We start from the raw sequence: 20,688 nt of genomic DNA, 5'->3' as shown, positions 1-20,688 counted from the left end.
CTGAAGCTGCTAAATGCAAATGCCTCATCCATGAGTCTCCCTGGGGAAATCTGGGACACGGCACTAATGCTGACACAAACATGTCTTTCTTTACAGACATGTGACCGTGTCTGTGTGTGTTATAACATGTGCGAAGTAGGTTCTAGAGGCGAGAGGCCATTTTCATGGAATTGAGCCAGAAACTATACTAAATATTGAATGGAAACAAAGCGAGACCAAGCACTATGGGCAGGCCAGAACAGTCTGTGGCTCTAATGCTTTATCACAATAACAGACTTTTCGGCATGATGATTATCATCACAGGTTCCATGCAGGCGAAACAGCTCAGATTACCCCTTTATTTCAAATGCAGACAAGGACTAAATACCCCCCTAAAAGGCTGAGAGGAGGAGAAGATCAAGATGAGTTTCATGTCATCAGTCTGAGGTAGACATGATCTGATAAACTGAAAAAACCTGTCCGTTTGTGGTCTAAAATCCACCCTAATTCAACCAAATCAAGCCCTGCTTTCTATAAAACAGACTACCACACTGGCATCTAATAAATATAATAACATGAAGCCTGATGATGTTCATTACTGTTTAAAAATACTCAATTGTACTGATCTGCACACAATAAGTTTACAAACATCACAAGACCAAATCCATCAGGACACAAGTAACAAAAGTGCACCTAACTGCAGATGGCTTTTGGAAATGTAACAGTATTGATCATTGCTTGTATCGCATTACACAACAGATGGAAACAAGTTGTCTTTTTACAGGAATGTCAAGAGTACCAAAACTGTACAAAAAGATATTTCATAGAGACTTTCATTATTAGGAACAATGTTCTACAGCACAGTTCAGGTACTTTTCCATCAATTCTATTTAACACAGCCAATAAATTGAGCACTTATCTGTATATACAACACAAAAGCATCTACAGTCTCCAATGACAACACTACAGCGCATTTGGTACAATAAATATACAGCACATAGTCTGAGTCTTTTATACACTGTAATATACTGTGCAACTCTGTTCCAGAACCAGTATTTGAGGCAATATACCTTATATGAATGGGATTTTTTGATTATCTAGGCTTACTTTATCCATTTCTTTAAAAGAAATTGTTAACAGAATTTGTGGGCGTTATGAAAATATGCAATTTTGACTCTTATCTACACACACTGATAATGATTCTTATTCAAATAAGAACAAAGACGATGGTGGCAAAACCGATGGACGAGTCATCTAAACTAGCCAAATAAAGCAAACATGAGTATTTGATACAGACAAACATAACATGAAAAAATATCACTTTACATTCACAAAATCAAAGAGCATGAAAAGCTAATGCAACGCACTGATCTGATAAAGGGTGTTCTCCATTGATGTGTAAATGTATGTTTGCATGTATGTGTACTATAAAAAAAATACAATCTCCCCATCAGAATAGGAGCAACCTGAGAGCATGACTGCTGTGTCGAGGTAGGTTATATATATATATATATATATATATATATATATATATATATATATATATTTATATATGCACCACAGCACTGTTGGATACCAGAGGAGTAAGAACATCTTGCTGGTACTTTCCTCCCCGCTAAAAGAAACAGCTGGTCTTGGATTGGGTGGCTGAGCACACAGTGAAAAGAAATTCAATAGCTGGCCAGACATATGAAGAGATGACCAGTGGTAGCTCAAGCATCCTCTACTCATCATTCTTAGCATTCTAATGCCAACAGATGTTATGAGTGCGAGTTATGTGCGTACATTTGATGCACTTTGTGCTCCCTGATCAATGTGACACTAAAAACATGGATGAGGGGCTTGGGATATTAAAATAAGAAAGAAAGATGGAACCACATAGAACCCATGAGAATCTCCAGTGGCTTTGGCTCCTAATGGAATGTTCACTTCCTGGAGAATTCTAGAATGCCCAGTTCTTCCACAGTTTGGCGTTCATTTCATACCACACAGCAGAGTATCTGAACAGCCTCCACAGTTTCCAAGGGTGCTCGAAGGGAGCGGAGCTGATCTAATTGATCACAAGTCCTGTAGTTACAACCCAGGCAAAGATTCAATTTCAATTTCAATTCTTCATGAAATATCACAACACGTGATATATGTATCTAAACTACATCACCACTTACTTCTATCGGCACCCATAAAAACAGTGTATGTGCTTAATTCTGTAAAGAAGGCTTTACGTACTTGTTCATCTCCCACTTTCCATTGTCACATGACACGCAAAACACATGAAGTCAAGCTATTCAATTATTTTATGTGTATATCCAGCTTCGCGTACGGTGGTCTCTCTTCTTCCAGCGGTTCAACTGAGAGCAGTATTTTTATCCTGAAGACATTAGTAACAGTGCGGTTTATCTTAAAGTCTTTCCGATTTACTGCGTCGACTACGATTAAAATAAAAAATACTCTGATCAGGAAACATAGAACAAAAAAATTCTACACGAATACAAGGACACTATCAAAACATCTTTACACGCAGAATTCATAGAACAATGTCATCTGTCACCTGGCATGAGGTACTGACATATCAAAACACAGCAATTAATCAACATAGTGAAGCCAGGATCTTACAGAGGCTGTGTTGCAATATCAGAAAAGAACCACAACGACAATAACAACTTTGTTATTTTGAGGTAGAACAATGACTTCAACATTTGGAAGTGCTATATGTTGGATTTTTTTTTCTTGTTTTGCTTCAGCGAGCAGGAGAGCGGCAGTCCTTGAAATCTGAGGTAGAGAAGCACCTTTTTCTCTTTTGACTGAATGCATGATGTGTATAAAAACAGACTTTTGTAGACTTCCTGCAAGACATTCATTCCAGCTGAGGTAGGTTTTTTGTTGCAAATTCTAAGGTTCACATAGCCGAGTCTAAAGTCTTTATGAAGGTTGAAACCAAACAAAAATATTGATATCAGTGAAAAAAAATCCTGAGAATAATTTGAAATCCCTGGAAGAAGGTATTGGTCTCCACTGGATGGGCTTGTGAAATCATTGGTAGGTTGAGAGAAGGCAGCACATCGAAAAACAGAACTAATATGTGGTAGAAGGAAAAATACTTAGCCGAATAATATAACTAATAGATACTAGTGACTGGAGAATGTATGCTGCCAGTTGTAACTGCAAGAGTGTATTTGTTCACCTACCAATGAGAAATAATAGCTGTCCATCACAGAACCTCACCCATTACGAGGCCAGAGGGACCCCCGGCATTACAGTCCAGTGATTCCCACAAAGGGAACTTAACTTAAGAATAATATATTCTTTGCAAGATAAAAACAGAACTAAAAAATATGAATACTTCAGTTGACCTGAGTTGGACAGGAGACTGAGTAGAGGATATTCTTGGCTTTCATTTCTTCATCAGTCTTCATCCTGTTGGCCCTCTGCTGGATGCCGCCGGAACTGCACCTCACACTCCTCCATCAGACTGAAATCATCAAGGGGAAGTGTGGAAATCCGAGTTTCATTCAATGGACAGGAGACCAAAGAGCTCTCAATCTGAAAATAAATATAATCAAACAGAATGAGGTGAAAACCTGATAAACATAACCAAACATGGTAATACTATAGTACTTTACTTTTCAGTGAGGTCAAGGAATATAATTAAGTCAAATAGTTAAGTTAATAGGTTTTGCTTTGATCCGTTCCAAAATGCATATCTTTCCATCCCACTTTTTCATGCACTGATAAAGTTGTTCTCTGAAAAGAACCATAACTATGCAATCCGCATGTCTATAAATGTATGCATTGTTCCCCAAGGCTCACTGTGTGGGTGGTGTCAGGTGGACTGGAGAAGTGGGATGGTTCTGAGAAGAGTCTCTCCATCTCATTGGAGTCGGTGCAGCTCTTTGCAGTGTGGGTTCCTCCATTCCCATCTTGGCTGAACCTGTGGGGGCCGTTAAGGGCCAAAGCCCCCTGTGAGGAGGAGGAGGACTCTAACACGACACCTGCTGGGTTACGGCCCGCTTGTCGGGTGGCATGCATGGTTTTACACATCTTCAACCTGCAAAGACAGTACGATTCAACTCTGCATCCAAATAAACATGTTGACTTGAAAAAGAAATTGATTTAAAATAAAACACCTGACGCCCACTGCAACTGCATTCACTATAAAACGATACCAGTGGCATACGCACATAGACAGCATTGATTTCCTCACCTGCCCCTGTAGCTGAACATGAGGAAAAGGACACAGAAAACGATGCATGTGACTCCGATGTGGATGCCGATGACGATGCCTGTGGTGGAGCTTTTATTCTGTTCGTCTTTTACACAGTCGCAAGGGGTATTTAGCACTGCAGGAAGACAATGCACACATACACACAGTCAATGTGAGTGAGTTAGTACTATGCTTGAATGTGTGGGAGTGAACAAGTGTGTTGCATCAGGCACCTGATTTCTCCACTGCCTCCTTGAGCGACACAAAGCGCAGGGTGGCATTGCCCTCTCCATGCTGGTTAAAAGCCAGGATCTTAATTTCATACACAAAAGAGGGATCTGACCAGAGAGAGAGAGAAAAAAAAGGTTTGGAACACTCAAACAAATCTCAATGGCAAAATGATTAATGATTTTTTTGTTAATTCAAAATGAATTGTGCTTGGTTGTGAAGAAAACTAAATGTTTAATAATAATAATAATAATAATAATGATAATAATAACAACAATGACTGACATGTTATGTTATGCTTTTATTTAAATAAATGTATGCATTAATTGAGCTTCGCTGACATGTTATATTTTTTAAAACTATATAAGTATTAATTGTGTTTGACAGTAAAGTAAACCACTGGCTAAAAACAAGCATAAAAAAATCGATGTAAATAAATCCATTCATACATGAACTGAAGATTATTTCTTTGTTTGTTTTACATAGAATTTACAAAGAAATTCCTTCTGCTCATATTTCATGAATAAAGCTCCACTGTGGCCAGACTCACCCAGCTGAGTGATGTTGTACTGGGTCACATTACGTGGGAAGGTGAGGGGTCCTGTGAAGAGGGGGACGGGGACCTTACGGTAGTAGAGATTGAATCCTTCCTGCTGGCCCATCTTTGTGGAGGGCTCCCACGTGGCCTGAACCACAGTCGAATTAATCACCCTCATGAACAAGGCTGGTGGTGCAGGGACTGTAGGAATTGCAAACACAGGAATGTATTTTCACAGAAAATACAACAGGTGGGAACTTTACCCTGAACAACCTTGAATTAAAGCCTACGCTGAATCAAAAACACCTCTGCTCAGAGGGAAATGCTTTATTGTTTTTTCCCCCCAGTTGACTACTGCCAGCACAATTAACAACTCAAAATAACTGCGAATTATGTAGCTGTACACAACCTAATTATATACAACTTTGTGTATGATTGTTTAAATATGTTTTTATACCTTCTCCCAGAGTGCTCTCCACAGCCGTCTCAGAGGCTTTACTGGCTCCGCGGGACGTGTAAGCCTTCACATAGAAGCTGTAGCTGGTGGAAGGCTCCAGATCTCCGATTACCTGCTGCAGGGTCATTTTACTCACAGCCTCCTGGTACTCCATTTCCACTGGGTCTGAATGTAAAGTGTGAAGGTTGAACGAAGGAAAAAGAGAGACCATGAAAGACCATTATTAAACACTGAAAAATTGTATGAGAGAAAAACAAATGAAGAAAAATGGAGCAAGAGAGTGAAATCATCGGCGTGAGAGTAAGGATTAACCCCGACAATTGCCCACCTCTTAATGTTGGCAGCTCTCTTAGTCACTTTTATGGCTGCAGTAAATGTTATATTTCTCTATTATTTATTCATGCCAAATTGCTGTAAGTGATCATATATATTATATATGGCTCGTAATCCAAAACATATCCCACAGCGCTGTAAGGCAATGAAGCTGCAGCGGATGAAAGGTACTATAGACGTATCTGAGCAGTGGCTAATAGTCATGGTAACACCACAGTGAGGAGAGAGAGTGAGAGAAAAAGAGAAAGCTCAGCAGAGGGCATTTAAGAGCACATCAGCGTGGGTCTCAGATCAGCTGTTTAGCTGTATTTGCTCCAGCACAGAAAACATCAACAAGCAATATCATGCTGAGCTTTAAGAAAAAGAGCTTTCTCTTATTCTTCACCACCAAATACTTTTACGTGCATTTTCGAATTTTGGTTTCAGTCAGACTAAAACAGTAATTTGTCTTTTTAAAATGTCACATAAATGCTTTAGTCTGACTGTGAACTGCTACCACAGCTGATGGCAACAGGATAAAAGCAGCGATTTCCTATCGACTTTAAATCTCACTGATTTCCATAATGAGGGAGCCTAGAGTGAAGATTGAATAAAATATGTATTTCATAACGTTTGTTGAAATATACATTTATACTTTAAATTAGAGTATATGTAATTTATCGGTTTTGCAGATTCATCGGCAGCGTTAACCGATTTCTGAAACTATCTCTTATCGGCAATAATCCACACTGATTGTTTCTTCCGGTTGCATCCATTGCAGGAGCGGCTGAAAAGGCTCCGCTGTTATTACATTTACATTAAAGACATTTCAAGCTTTCTATAGTTACATTTTATATAGAGTAAAGTGTACGCTAAGTTTCAGTTTATTTTTGTGATGCACTCCAGCTCATTTCAGTTCATGTTAATTTCAACATTTCCTAAAAATACAATTATAAATGTATTAATTATAATATTAGTTAATGCACTATAGTAACTAACATAAATTAAAAATAGTTACTAATACTAATACACGCAGTAAAAATATTTTATAATGTTAGTTCATGAAAGCTAATGCATTAACTAATGGTAACAAAAGGGAACTTTTTGTGAAGTGTTACTTCTGAAATTTACATGCCATGTTTTTAAGTTATAGCTAAACACACACACACACACACACACACGACCTGTGTTAATTAAAACATTAATTAATGTTTTAATTAATATAGTATATTAATATTTATATATTTCATTTAAAGGTTCAATACATTTTCATGCATTAGCCAATCCTGTTTATTTTTGTAATAAAGTTCAGGACTATTTTACTTTGAGTGTTAGGTTTCGATTCAGAATAGTTTCTTTAAAAAAAACCTAACGGTTAATCAATCAGTTATATCGACAGGTACTGCCCAACTTAGTTATCGGTATCGGTCCAAATCCAATTTCGGTCGACCTCTACTTTAAATAAAATACTGATTTACTGGGGAGCATTTTACATTCAATGTTGCAGAAGAGCTGAGTAAATTAGATTTGATTTGATTTTGCGTGCTTGTGTGTGTGTGTTTAGGTTCATAAGCAGTTTTCCTACCAGCAGTCTTGCGGATATGGAGCACATATCCAATTATGTCCTGAGTGTTTTGGGTGGGCTCTTTCCAAGACACCTGAATGGAAGTTGGAGAAAGGGTGTCTGCACGTAGACCCGTGGGCACACCCGGCAACCCATCAGCCCACAGGACGGTCAGACGAGCACTGGCCTGTGTTGAGCCAGCACTGTTCTCTGCAATACACTGATATATGGCCTCATCCTCCTGGGTTACTCCATAGATGGTCAGAGTACTAGCAGAAGAGGAGAGAGAGAGAGAGAGAGAGAGAGAGAGAGAGATTTTGTTTTTTGAAAAAACTTTATATAACAAAACAAATTTCATTGAATCCTATATACAAACAACTTCAAATTAATGACATATCACAAATGAACTCTAAAGCACCAAAGTATTTATATCTTTCTGTCCATTAATCATTACATCATCACCACAAGCTGATATCTGATGCTGCAAGTTGTTATGAGATAAAACTTCAAATAATAGTAAAACTTCAAATAATAGCCGAGTGCCAAATAGACGCCTGTCTCTTTTACACGCCTGGTGTGGCTGCAGGTTTGGGTAAATAAAGGCCGATCTCAAATAGAGCCCGGGTCTGTTTTTTAGTTTCGGGTTGTATTTAATAGTCTAAAACCCGTCAGATCGTCCGCTTTTTGGTGGCAGCGAAAGCAAATTTTTGTCCCGCCAAACGTCTTCAAACAACATGAGCGCTGTCTTGCTCTCTCTCTCCCTCGCGCATATTAAATCAAAATCAATATCAATTGACACGATTGTAAAAGGTCGGAAGACCGCAGTTTCACGTGGAGCATTTGGAGATTTTTAGAGATTAGAGACTCTAGGCATACACTCAATGAACAACATCTCAACACTAAATTATAAAGGCCTGTCTCATATAGACGCCTGTCTCAAATAAAAGCCGGTGAAGTTCGACGATTTAGAAAAATAAAAGCCCGGGCTATTATTTAAAGTTTTACGGTAGTAAAACTTCTATTTTAGAACGTAGCTTATTTACCAATGGTTCAATTGCTAAAGAGTACAGCATTCCAGAAAGTGCACATCCTTGTCTAATGCCTCTATTAACTTTAAAAGGGGTGCTCAAACCACCATTGATTTCTTTAGCATACTTTCAATATCTCTAGATAGCACTTTAATTACTCCAATAAAACCTGGGCCAAAACCAAAAGCATTAAGAGTATTCCAAAGGTATACTGGTGCTCAACTCTATCAACTCTTTCTCTTGATCAATGGAAATGAGTCCTAGATTGATACCCAAAAGGCCAGCAACTTCTATTATGTCCCGTACAAGAAAAATATTATCTGAAATAGACCTACCAGGCAGACAGTACGTTTGGTCAGGATGTATGACCTGCCCGATCACCTCTCTCAATCTGTTTACCAGAGCCTTAGAGACGACTTCCAAATCAGAGCACAACAAGCTCACTGGTCTCCAGTTCTTAATTTCTAGCAAATCGCCTTTCTTTGGTAGAAGAGTTATCGCAGCTCTCCTACAACTAAGAGGTAGAGAACCTTCAGCTATGCTCTCATTGAGAACACCCAAGAAATCCTCACCCATCACCTCCCAAAAGGCTTTGTAAAACTCAACTGGAAGAACATCGATACCAGGCGCTTTTGGCGCATTGCATTCCAAAGCTCTTGCTCACACAAAGGTGTCTCTAGCACTGCCTTTGACTTCTCTTATAGCTTGCCTTAGACCCACATAAAAGCTAGCAGACATTTCTTCATCTTCCTCATATTCACTCCCATATAGTTCATTATACTGTAGAACATCACAGCCCACTGTCTTATTTCAGACGGCGTTGTCAGCTCTTGCCCATTTTCTGAGCGTATAGTGAGTGAATATATCTATTTTTTCTTCTAAATTAAAAATATAATTTGGAGGGGGCATCCATTTGCGTGAGATTTTGATAATGCGACCTGACCAAAGCTCCCTTTGCCTTCGTGCCTAGCAGGTCCGCAACACATAACGTTTTTGACTTAAGGGCATCAATACCACTCTGCTCTCCAGTGACCTCTATTAAAGGTGGGGTATGTGATTTTCTTTTTTGACCATTTTTTCAAAATCACTTGAAATCCCATTCCTAACCCACTTACAGCCACTGAGTTAGAAGCACTGAAATGAAAATGAAGCAATTTAATCATCTGTGGAACGGGCAGAACTCGAAAAACTCCAGCCAATCATTTCCAAGACCACCTAGAATCATTGGACAGAAAATGCGTCATCAAACCCCCCTCGCGCGCGTGTCCCCTTCGTGCGCATACTCAAAGCTCGTGACCCACTCACAGTAAGTGCAAGTCGCTCCGGTACAGAGAGAGAGTAAGTGCAATCTCGCGCATCTGAGTTTTGCAGATGCATGATTGCGCGTCCATGTTCTTCGAATGTGTGAAGTCAGGGCCAGCGTTGGAGGAAAGAAGGTAGGAATTTTTGAGTTGTGTATTTTCAAAATCTGCCAGCCTTGAGGCTTGAGGCTTCATGAGGTTCAGCATTCCGATCTAATACATTATTCTCTGTATTTGAAATCACCACCTAAAAACAAATATTCATCTGAATTACAGCTCTGCAAGACTCCATTGAGATTATTAAAAAAAAAAAACTCTCTCAGCGCCATTAGTGGGAGCATATACATTAAAAAACACAACATTTAATTTTTCAAATTGTGCCTGTATAGCAATAAGTCTACCAGGAATTTCTTGCTTCACCTCAAAAGAGGCAGGAGTAAAATGTTTAGCAAATAATACAGCCACCCCTCCTCTAGAACTCATATGAGAGCACAGCACCACTCCTTCCCATTCGTTTCTCCAGTCAATTTCATTTAGAGCATCACTGTGTGTCTCCTGAATGAACACAACATCTATTTGCTTTTGTTTTATTAATTCAAATAACAGTGCTCTTTTATAGGCATCCCCATTCATATTAAGAGTGCCATGAGTCGCATGACGTCAACTCAGTTTACCTCAAATCCTGCTACCCTCTAACTTAAGTTACACAAAATAATATATATATATATATATTTTTTTTTTTATTGTTGTTTGCCACACAAACAGCAAAAAATAGGGAGAAAAAGAAAGAAAACTCACTCTCACGCTAACTCCATCCACTCACTGTGAGAGAGAGAGAGAGAGAGAGAGAGAGAGAGAAAGAGAGAGAGAGATAGAGAGAGAGAGAGAGAGAGAGAGAGAGAGAGAGATTTTTTACCTGAGCAAGACACATTAATGTCAGATTGAATATATATCAGCCAATATTGGATTTTTAATTGTGTATGCTTATTTTCCCTATTTTTACATTTAAATAATCTTTACAGCCATCTAACACTCATATAACGTTAATCTTTAAAAAAAATATTTTTAAAGATTAACTTTATGCGAGTGTTAGATGATAATAATTCTGTTAAATCTGTTAAACACTGTTAAATCTAATCTTTAGCAAATCTCAAAATTACTATCCATTTTTCATATTGTAATTTATAATATTGTAATTCCTAAATTCCTATTAAAAATATTTTAGTTTTATTTAATTCAAACACTTTATTTAATTTATTTAGACAATCACATACATTTTAATATCAGCCATAACATGAAAATAATAATTGGCTTATCTGTATATAAATTGCTTATATCTGTGCTTCCCTATCAGAAAGTCCTACATAAAAGGTCTCACCCAAGTGCACTGACACGTCTAACCTTTTTCCAGTGTAAATGATGTGACTGGTATGAATAAAGCAAAAAACAAACCATACGCACCCACCATCTCTGGGTGCTCATTAACATGAAGCAAACCCAACCATCTGTCAAACTCCTCCCTCCTGAATCATCCTCTTCACTTTCTATTCTTTCTCACTAGTCCTTATTTTTGTGCTCACTCTTTCAGTGTTTTTAACACCTCCTCCTTTGTGCTCCCCTTCATTGCTGGGGGATACAGGAATGGTGCATGGGGGGTGCATTATTAGTACTGAATATATAATCAGGAGTTTTTTCTCCCTTAATCCCGAGGCCCTGGGGGAAAAAATGAATTTTTACCACTTAAAGGGCAAGGATATGAAAATGAGAGCTCTCAGCCTACTGCAAGCTTTGCTAAACCACAACTTCTTTTTGTGATATATTTGCATGCAGTTTGTGTTCTCGAACAAATGGCAGGGGTGTTATTTGGGCTAGCTTAGAAGAACTCGATGTTGCAACAGAAATGATTGACTCTCTCTTTTCCAGCACTTTAGACACAATTGCTCCATTGCGCTTAAAGAAGATTAAAGAAAATAGTCCAACGCCGTGGTACAACGAGCACACTCAGGCCCTTAAGAGAGCAGCCAGAAAAATGGAGCGTAGCTGGAAGAAAACAAAATTAGAAGTTTTTCGCATTCTGTGGAGAGAGAGCACGATTGCGTACAGAGAGGCCTTAAAAACTTAAAATTTTTCAACACTCTTAGAAGAAAACAAACACAACCCAAGGTATTTATTCGAAACAGTAGCTAAATTAACGAAAAATAAAACTTCAACACCGGACGTTTTCAAACAGCACAGCAGTAATGACTTTATGAACTTCTTTACTTACTAGATATATATATATATGAATATTGGAGAGAAAATTATAACTATGCAACCATCTACTACAGTATCGCATCAGACAGTGTGTTGTAGTCTCCCTGAGGAAAAATTCCATTCATTCATTGCTATAGGAGAGGAAGAATTGTCTAAACTCGTTAAATCACCTAAATTGACAACATGTATGTTAGACCCCATTCCGACTATGCTATTGAAAGAGATGCTTCCAGAGGTCATAGATCCTCTTCTTAATACCATTAATTCATCTTTGTCACTAGGATATGTACCGAAAACTTTTAAGCTGGCTGTTATTAAACCTCTTATTAAAAAACCACACCTTGATCCTAGAGAATTAGTCACTTACAGGCCGATCTCGAATCTACCTTTTCTAACAAAATTACTATCCTCACAACTATGTTCCTTTTTAGAAAGAAATGGTATCTGCGAGGATTTCCAGTCAGGATTTAGACCGTACCACCTATTAGTGTTACTCGATCTTAGTGCTACATTTGATAAAACCGCATTCTTCCATCTTAAAAATATATCTAAATTACGACATTTGCTTTCAATGAAAAATGCGGAACAGTTAGTTCATGACCTCAAGGATAGATTATTGTAATGCCCTACTGGGTGGTTGCCCTGCACGCTTAATAAACAAACTACAGCTGGTCCAAAACGCAGCAGCTAGAGTTCTCACAAGAACCAGGAAGTATGAACATATCAGCCCGGTTCCCTTTCGTAGTCACTACGAGTAACGCCGTGACGAGGAATGGGGTTTCGCTTATAAAGCCTATCAACTTTGAAGTATTACTAACCAAGCCAATGGCAAAGAAATGCCATGGGTCTGCAGACTTTGCATAGCGTGACTCCGCCCCACCTCGTGGGTATATAAGGAAGTACGCTGGCAATATGCTTCAGCACTGCTGCAAGATTTTCTCTCACAAACAGGGCGTGCACGCGGAATCTGCGTTTTGACGTAACGCCTCGGCTGTTGTGGAACAATTGCTCCATTGCGCTTAAAGAAGATTAAAGAAAATAGTTCAACGCCATGGTACAACGAGCACACTCAGGCCCTTAAGAGAGCAGCCAGAAAAATGGAGCGTAGCTGGAAGAAAACAAAATGTTGATTGCCTTGATTTGCTGTCAGTACGTCTCGCTCCGCATCGCTTCCATGCGTTGCTCAAGAACCAGCACGTACTAGTCCGATCAGACAGTAGCGTATATCTACCGACAAGGTGGTCTACGCCCGCCACCTCCTCTTATGGAGTCAGAAGCATCTGAGGTCGCTTCGAGCCATTGTATTCCAGGAACCCTGAATTGTGCAGACGACGAGCTTTCACATCTCAGCCTCTTCCTGGAGAATGGCGACTCCATCCCGTCGGTTCAGCTGATTTGGGATCAGTTCGGGGACACACAGGTAGACCTGTTTGCCTCCCACGACTCGTCCCATTGCGACCTGTTTTACTCCCTGACCGAGGGCACGCTCGACCCTGTGCACGATCAGGGAGGACGAGGTGCAGGTCATATTGGTTGCGCCTCATTGGCCCAGCCGGACCTGGTTCTCCAAACTTGTACTCCTCGCGACAGAATCTCCCTGGCCAATTCCTCTGAGGAAGGACCCTTTCTCAGAGACGGGGCACCCTCGTCCCGATCTTTGGAACCTCCACGTGTGGCTCCTGGACAGGACAGGGCAGGTTTGAGTACCCTACCACCAGAGGTGGTGGCTACCATCACTTCCGCTAGAGCATCGTCCACGAGACATGCTTTCGCGTTGGAGTGGAACCTCTTCGTCAACTGGTGCTCTTCTCACGAGAAGACCCCAGAAAATGCCCGATCAGTGTCGTGCTTTCCTTCCTGCAAGATGAGTTGGAGCGAAGACTGTCTCCCTCCACCCTGAAAGTCTATGTTGCCGCTATCGCTGCACATCACGACACAGTTGAGGGTAAGTCCGTGGGAAAGCATGACCTGATCATCAGGTTCCTGAGAGGAGCGAGGAGACTGAATCCTCCTCGCCCTCCTCTCGTTCCCTCTTGGGACCTCTCAGTGGTTCTAACTGCCCTGCAGAGTGCTCCCTTTGAGCCTCTGCAATCAGTGGAGCTTAAGTTCCTGTAAGTTAAGACAGCGCTCCTGGTTGCATTGGCCTCCATTAAGAGGGTAGGGGACCTGCACGCATTTTCCGTTGACGAAGCATGCCTGGAATTCGGGCCGGGCTATTCTCACGTGATCCTGAGACCCCGGCCTGGATATGTGCCCAAGGTTCTCACCACTCCCTTTCGAGATCAGGTGGTGAACCTGCAAGCGCTGCCCCTGGAGGAGGCAGACCCAGCTTTGGCACTGCTCTGCCCAGTACTTACGTAGACAGAACGCAGTGTTTCAGGACCTCAGACCAGCTCTTTGTCTGTTATGGTGGGAAGCTGAAGGGAAAGGCTCTCTCCAAGCAGAGGCTGTCTCACTGGATAGTGGACACCATTGCTTTGGCATGCCAGCAGCAAGGTCGACCGTGCCCCCTTGGTGTGAAGGCACACTCCACCCGGAGTGTGGCTTCCTCTTGGGCTCTAGTGCATGGCACCTCACTAACAGACATCTGCACAGCTGCAGGCTGGGCGACACCCAACACATTCGTCAGATTCTACAATCTCCGAGTGGAGCCAGTGTCCTCCCATGTACTCGCTTCAACCAGCTGGTACTAGGACCCGCTCAGGTGTCTTCGCTTGCTCGCCATTTCACTCCACGGACTGGATACGTGCGATATATTCCTCAGGTGAGCTTTTTGCCAAGCCCTGAGTTTCTCCAGCGCTGTTGCCGTCAACGCCAGAGTCTATGCCTGCGGCAGCTTTCGCATTGGCTAGGTGCCTCCATGTGCTTGGTTCCCCATTGGTGACCCCCACATGTATATTTCCACTGTAACCCTCTCCGAGCATGTGTCTTTCCCTTGGCAAGCCACCTTGCCACTCCTGGGGTTGAAACATTCCACCCTGCGGGCTGGACACCCCAGTGTTTCGCCATATGCAGCCGCTCTGGGTCATATGTGTATTCTGGAGGAGTCACGCTATGCAAAATCCGCAGACCCATGGCATTTCTTTGACATTGGCTCGTTTTGTAATACTCGAGGTTGATAGGCTTTCTAAGCAAAACTCCATTCGTCGTCACGATGTAACATCTCCGTTCCCTACTCAGAACGTCTCGGTTACGGATGTAACCCTCGTTCCCTATCAACACTGCATAGGCTCCCTATTAAACAGCGTATACATTTTAAAATATTGCTGTCTACCTACAAAGCACTAAATAGTTTAGCTCCCCAGTACTTGAGCGAGCTCTTAACGCATTATAGTCCTTCACGTCTATTGCGATCTCAAAATTTGGGCCAGTTGATAATACCTAGAATATCAAAATCAATTGCTGGCGGTAGATCCTTTTCTTATTTAGCACCTAAACTTTGGAACAGTCTCCCTAACATTGTCCGGGAAGCAGACACACTCTGTCAGTTTAAATCTAGACTAAAAACACATATCTTCTACCTGGCATTCACATAGAACATTATACATTTCTATTATTCAAATCAGTTAAATGATTATTAGGCTGCATAGATTAGGTCAGCCGGAACTGCGGACACTTCCTAAAACACCCGATGTACTCGTTACATCATAAGAAGAATGGCATCTACGCTAATGTTAGTCTTTCCATTTATTCCGAGGTTTACTGAAGTCAGCCGGATCTGAGCCGTATCCAGATCAGACGGTGAACCTGCGCCTGGACATGACCACAACGCATCCCTGAAGTCCCAGCCTCATCAACCCTGTGAAGGCCTCATGGACACCTCAACAAACTCGTCTCCATACCGGCGTGATGACTCCGACCTCCATCCAGATGGAACTGGATAAATATTGTGAATGTTCTGATCCAATCTGACTTCTGACCTGTAATGTTGCCTGAATCATAATCACACACTGTTCGTTCGTTGGCCAGAGGAGAACTGGCCCCCGACTGAGCCTGGGTTCTCCCAAGGTTTTTTTCTCCATTCTGTCACCTGATGGAGTTTTGGTTCCTTGCCACTGTTGCCTTGGCTTTTGGCTTGCTTAGTTGGGGACATTTAATTATTCAACAATATTATTGATCTGCCTTACTTCAGGTAGACAATGACGCAATTTTCTTCTAGAAACAAACTTGTATTATTTTCATGTTATCACTGTGAAGCTGCTTTGATACAATCTGTATTGTAAAAAGCGTTATATAAATAAAGGTGACTTGACTTGACTTATGATATTGATGCTTCAGAGTGAATGGGAAAACGGAAAGGCGTTCAATGTATGCGTGAACGTGCATGCATTCGTCCTTTTTAAACGCATGAAGCCTAAGAGGCAAGGGTTTTTCTACATGCTATTCAGTCCTAGAGATAATCATCCTTTCTTTCATACTCTTCATGTCTTACCACCAGCCTCCAGCAATCTTTATCTCTTCTACATGTACACTCCCCACACATACAGATGCTACAGCTCTCAACTCTTGCTACATTTACAAGGTGTGGACAGGACTAGATGCTTTTTATTTTTATCTTGATAGTATGGGATCACTTTTGTCTTCAGGTTATTGAGGTCAGTGTTGCTCTGAGACGTGGCTGAATCCATTTCTGTGCTCAATTTGATCGTCTGAATTGGCGATGTCTAGTGGTGCAATTATAATGTGGTCCAAGGACCAAGGTCACTTTCTCTCCGTTTTATGGGATGAACCTTCACCTACAGTAAACAGTAAAATCCATCGCAATCTTCTAGAAAACGACTGAAGAGACCTCTTCAAGCAGGCTTTTGCACTAAAATCAAGAACTTTTCTGCACTTACACTACTGCTCTGGTACTTATGAAAATTTGACATGGTATAGCTTCTTATTAGCATATTGCGTTCTCCCTTTGATTAATCCCTTCTCCATTGTAAGTCGCGTTGGGTAAAAGAGTCTGCTAAATTAAATGTAAATGCTAATTTCAAAGATACAGAAAAATATATACTCTCTCTAAACCACATATTTATGGGTGCTTCTACATGAACCAGCTTGACATATTATGTGTGGAGTGTTTAATTCACCTGTAAAACATGCTAACAGATCAGGAATGTCGAGATGAATGGCTAGGGCTGGTTGGCAACTTCACACCGCTTCCACTTTTTCTGTACAGCCCACACACACTAATTAAGCTGACAATAGATCCAGCTGTTTTTATAATTTCACACCAGCATGACATGTTTCCAAGTCATACCCCCAACCCTGTGCTCTATGGACGAATCTATCAGCCATGATTCATAATGTCATCCCTGCTCTCCAAGGAACAGTGTGACAAACATTAGTCTCCCCACAAGTAGCACAGTCAGTGTCAGTTATGCCCACTAAGGCCCAAACAGACCCCTCTTGTCCACAACCATGTTCAAAGCCCCCATGACTTTTCCAGTTGTTCATGAATTACTGGCTAAGTTTTAAGGATAACATTTTAAAAAATTATATTTTTTTACTTACAACCCAATAAAATATTTTAGAGCTGCGCATAACTAGAAAAATGCATATTTAGTATAAATATTCTCATGGAGTAATACGATTTTATTTTCATGACAATGGGAACCCTGGTTCTTCAAAGATAAAAAAAAAAAGTCGTTGAGGGGTCAATTTGAGTTCATGTTTACTAAATTAACTTAATTTAGAAATACATTATTGATCTTCATCATTCTCTGAACCCCTTTAAAGAGCCACGCGTAACTTTTGCAACTAGAGAAGGAATGCAGCCAGCAATATTAAAATTGATATTAAAATCTGACGTAATTGTTATGCACACTAAATTGCAGATATTGAAAATTCTATACTATTTAGAAACATAAATAAAAAAGTTGTTCAGAATACTGATGTTTGAAGAGGAACAGCACACATTGTGCTGGGACCATCTGCACCCTCTGTCTATACATCCAGGCCTCTCCTAGGATTGACAGATAGCATCCTGAGACAGGAGGGCTGCTATTCAGCACACTGAGAGCATGTTTGCACAGTCGTCACAGAGCACTGCCTCTTGAATGGGGTGGTCACCCTTATTCAGTCCTCTAAAAGTGAGAGAGAGAGGGGGAAAGATGAGAAGAGGGTGGGAAATGGGGAGAGTTAGGTAGAGGAGAGGCAAATGAGGAAGGGGTGCTTAGCTGTCTCTCCACTCAGTGAAAGCCAGGTGGAAATGACTGATTGCAGGAGAGGTCAGAGGTCAAGGCATGGGCAAGGCATTTTGCATGGGTTAGAGAGAGGGTAATGACCAAGAAGCACGTAATGGAGTTTAAAAATTGACAAAAAGAGGGAAAGAAAGGGAAGAAAGGAGCACTCTTTTGTCTGCTCAGCAGCAAATCATGGTGAAAACTGTCCACATGGTTTTCTCAAATAAGGTTTAAAACTATTTCTTAAAAAAAGTCTCTGCATGGTAATTTTGTTAAAAAAATTTCAACTTAAAAGACAGATTAAAAAGTAAAGTAGATACAGATTATAGGCCCGATTCAAGGCCTGATATAGGCCTGATGTCATATGAGTATGTACTATGGCTCTTTTGGTTTACATGGTCACTTTTGCATTTTAGCAATGAAAAAACATGATGGATCAAACTTGAGACCAGGGAAAAAGGCTCTCATGTGAAAGAAGCCCTTCTTTGAAGAGTTACCAAACTACATTCACACATGCATGTATGCGCAGTATGTGAAATGCAGACATAATATATAACCACCTTCAAAGTCCTTCTAAGAGCCGGCCGGTGCAGTGTGATTTGACTGCGGGTCACTGTGGCATTTTGATTACTGCTGTAATAGTGTTTTATGTTTATGGAGCAGGCAGTGACCCCACCCTCTGCTCCTGCAGCTACTGAACCGCATGACCTCCGCTCTGACTGAAGCACTCAAACACATGTCTGCGTGGATACAGAGAGCACACGCACGTTCACTAGTGTTTGACTGATTCAGTTTTAAATAATGCCATAATCAATCACTTGTCAAAAATCAATAAAACGATTTTAAACACTATTAGAAATTTAATTGCAATTTTTTTTATTGTCATTTTCTTTAACACCTGTGTCTTCAATGTAAAAATGCCCATGTTTTTCTTTTTTTTTTTAAATCTCATCTGAGTATCTGAATCCTCTTGTAGGCCTTTTCCTCGATTATTTGTCAAAAATCAGTGACTATGATGACACTATTGGAAATCTAATTGTTTTCTATTGTTATTGTCACTGTCCTAGTGTCCTTAAATAATGCCTCTGTTTTTAAGGCAAAAATGGTTATTTATTTATTTAGTATACCTAATTTGAATAGCTCTGGAAATATAGAAAGATTTTAAACTTCTTGCAGGCTATGTCATTTATTTTATTATTGTCACTCTCCTTAAATATCATCAGTGTTTTCACTGTAAAGGTCCCTATGTGATATGTTTTTTATTATTATTAAGCTATATATTTTTTTTTTTACATATTTTATCTTTTTTTTTTATCTCATTTGATCCATTTGTACAATCTCAAATCTGTCTCTACCTCCCTTGCCTGTACTTGGTGTTGTGGTTAACTGCAAAACTGAATCCAACTAAAGGAGATTTTTTTTTATGTGTCTGTGTATCAAAATTTAAAATACTACAATAAATATATTATATATAAAAATAAAAAAACGCCATAATGCCATCACACAATCAGAATTTCTTCAGTATTCTGGCCAATACTGATACTGTACAATAGTTGGTTTCATATTATGGCCAATAACAGATACATAGCTAATTTTAAGAAAACTAAAGTGCACTAAAAACTCAAACACACTTATTCTTGAGAACAAATACACACAACTTTTACCATAGTTACATGTGCACCAACAGACTCCAACACACACTCTTAAAAGGAAATTTTTTCTTCAAAAGATTGTAAGGGTTAAATCTGTGATATAATCTATTGCTCTCTCTTTAAGTAAGTGCCCTTTGAATTAGTGCTGTAGATGATGGAAAAGTCATCTAAGCCTTAAAGGTACAATATGCAGGATTTTTCGCCACCAGGGGTCACTAACCTCTTACAATAACAAGGAATATATTAATGACGTATATTCCACATTAAGCGAAATTATGGATCTTGTTGTCAGGCTGATGGATCTTTTATGGATGAGTGAAATCATTGATGTTTTTAACATGACTGTGGTGTGAAGCAGGGCGCGATTGCTAGACATATACCAGCGCCACACGCAACGCGAGTCCCGCGGATATAAAGGAATAAGGACATTTCATTCTACCGAACTACACGCAAGTGCTGAATTAATACTCACACAGGTCAGTTTATCAGACGAATGAAACTTGTGAGGTAACGCAGCGCTGTTTCACTTGCTCTAACAGTTACACTATCACACTAAACGGCATTTGTGGGTGGAATGTTGTTAGTTAGGTTGTTTGTTGGCTGTATGAGACAGTAAGCTAGATCAACATTAGAATAACATACAGATCATATTCTAACTTTTCATCATGTTGAACTACATAACATTGATTAGTTTTATGTACATTTGCTCACCTTATAATAAAGTAACTAGGGCTGGGCAAGTTCACGCGTTATTATCGCGTTAACGCATTTATTAATTAATGCCGACAATTTTTTTATCGCACGTTAACGCAGGTTTTTATTTATTTATTTTGAAAGTCCGTTGCTCACTGGCTCTGAATACACATAGGCCTACAGTCAAACCATGGATCACAGGAGGGGTGGGATTGGTCAGCCAGCAAATAACCCACACAAACAAGCAGTGGAGAGGCTTTGGCAGGTTCTCTCAGGTGAACAGAAACGGAGACAGCGCTCCGCGAGTGA

At 40.2% G+C, this 20,688-nt stretch overlaps 1 protein-coding gene across 1 annotated transcript in view; it reads right to left on the bottom strand.

Moving 5' to 3' along the window:
• Positions 1 to 470: 470 nt before the first annotated feature.
• Positions 471 to 20,688, bottom strand: part of igdcc3 (immunoglobulin superfamily, DCC subclass, member 3) — a 103,119-nt gene continuing 82,901 nt past the window's right edge. The window contains exons 8-14 of the mRNA XM_056247986.1: positions 7,301 to 7,548; positions 5,404 to 5,568; positions 4,959 to 5,147; positions 4,414 to 4,518; positions 4,181 to 4,316; positions 3,787 to 4,024; positions 471 to 3,519 (exon numbers count right to left, since the gene is read on the bottom strand). Coding sequence (XP_056103961.1) covers positions 3,382 to 3,519; positions 3,787 to 4,024; positions 4,181 to 4,316; positions 4,414 to 4,518; positions 4,959 to 5,147; positions 5,404 to 5,568; positions 7,301 to 7,548 — 1,219 coding nt within the window. The 3' untranslated portion in view covers positions 471 to 3,381. The remainder of the gene's footprint in view (positions 3,520 to 3,786; positions 4,025 to 4,180; positions 4,317 to 4,413; positions 4,519 to 4,958; positions 5,148 to 5,403; positions 5,569 to 7,300; positions 7,549 to 20,688) is intronic.

This window comes from Rhinichthys klamathensis, unplaced genomic scaffold (genome assembly GCF_029890125.1).
Source record: "Rhinichthys klamathensis goyatoka isolate OS25496 unplaced genomic scaffold, OSU_Roscu_1.1 h1tg000051l_1, whole genome shotgun sequence".
NCBI classification, from domain to species: domain Eukaryota; kingdom Metazoa; phylum Chordata; class Actinopteri; order Cypriniformes; family Leuciscidae; genus Rhinichthys; species Rhinichthys klamathensis.
This window is presented reverse-complemented; position numbering and strand designations above follow the sequence as displayed.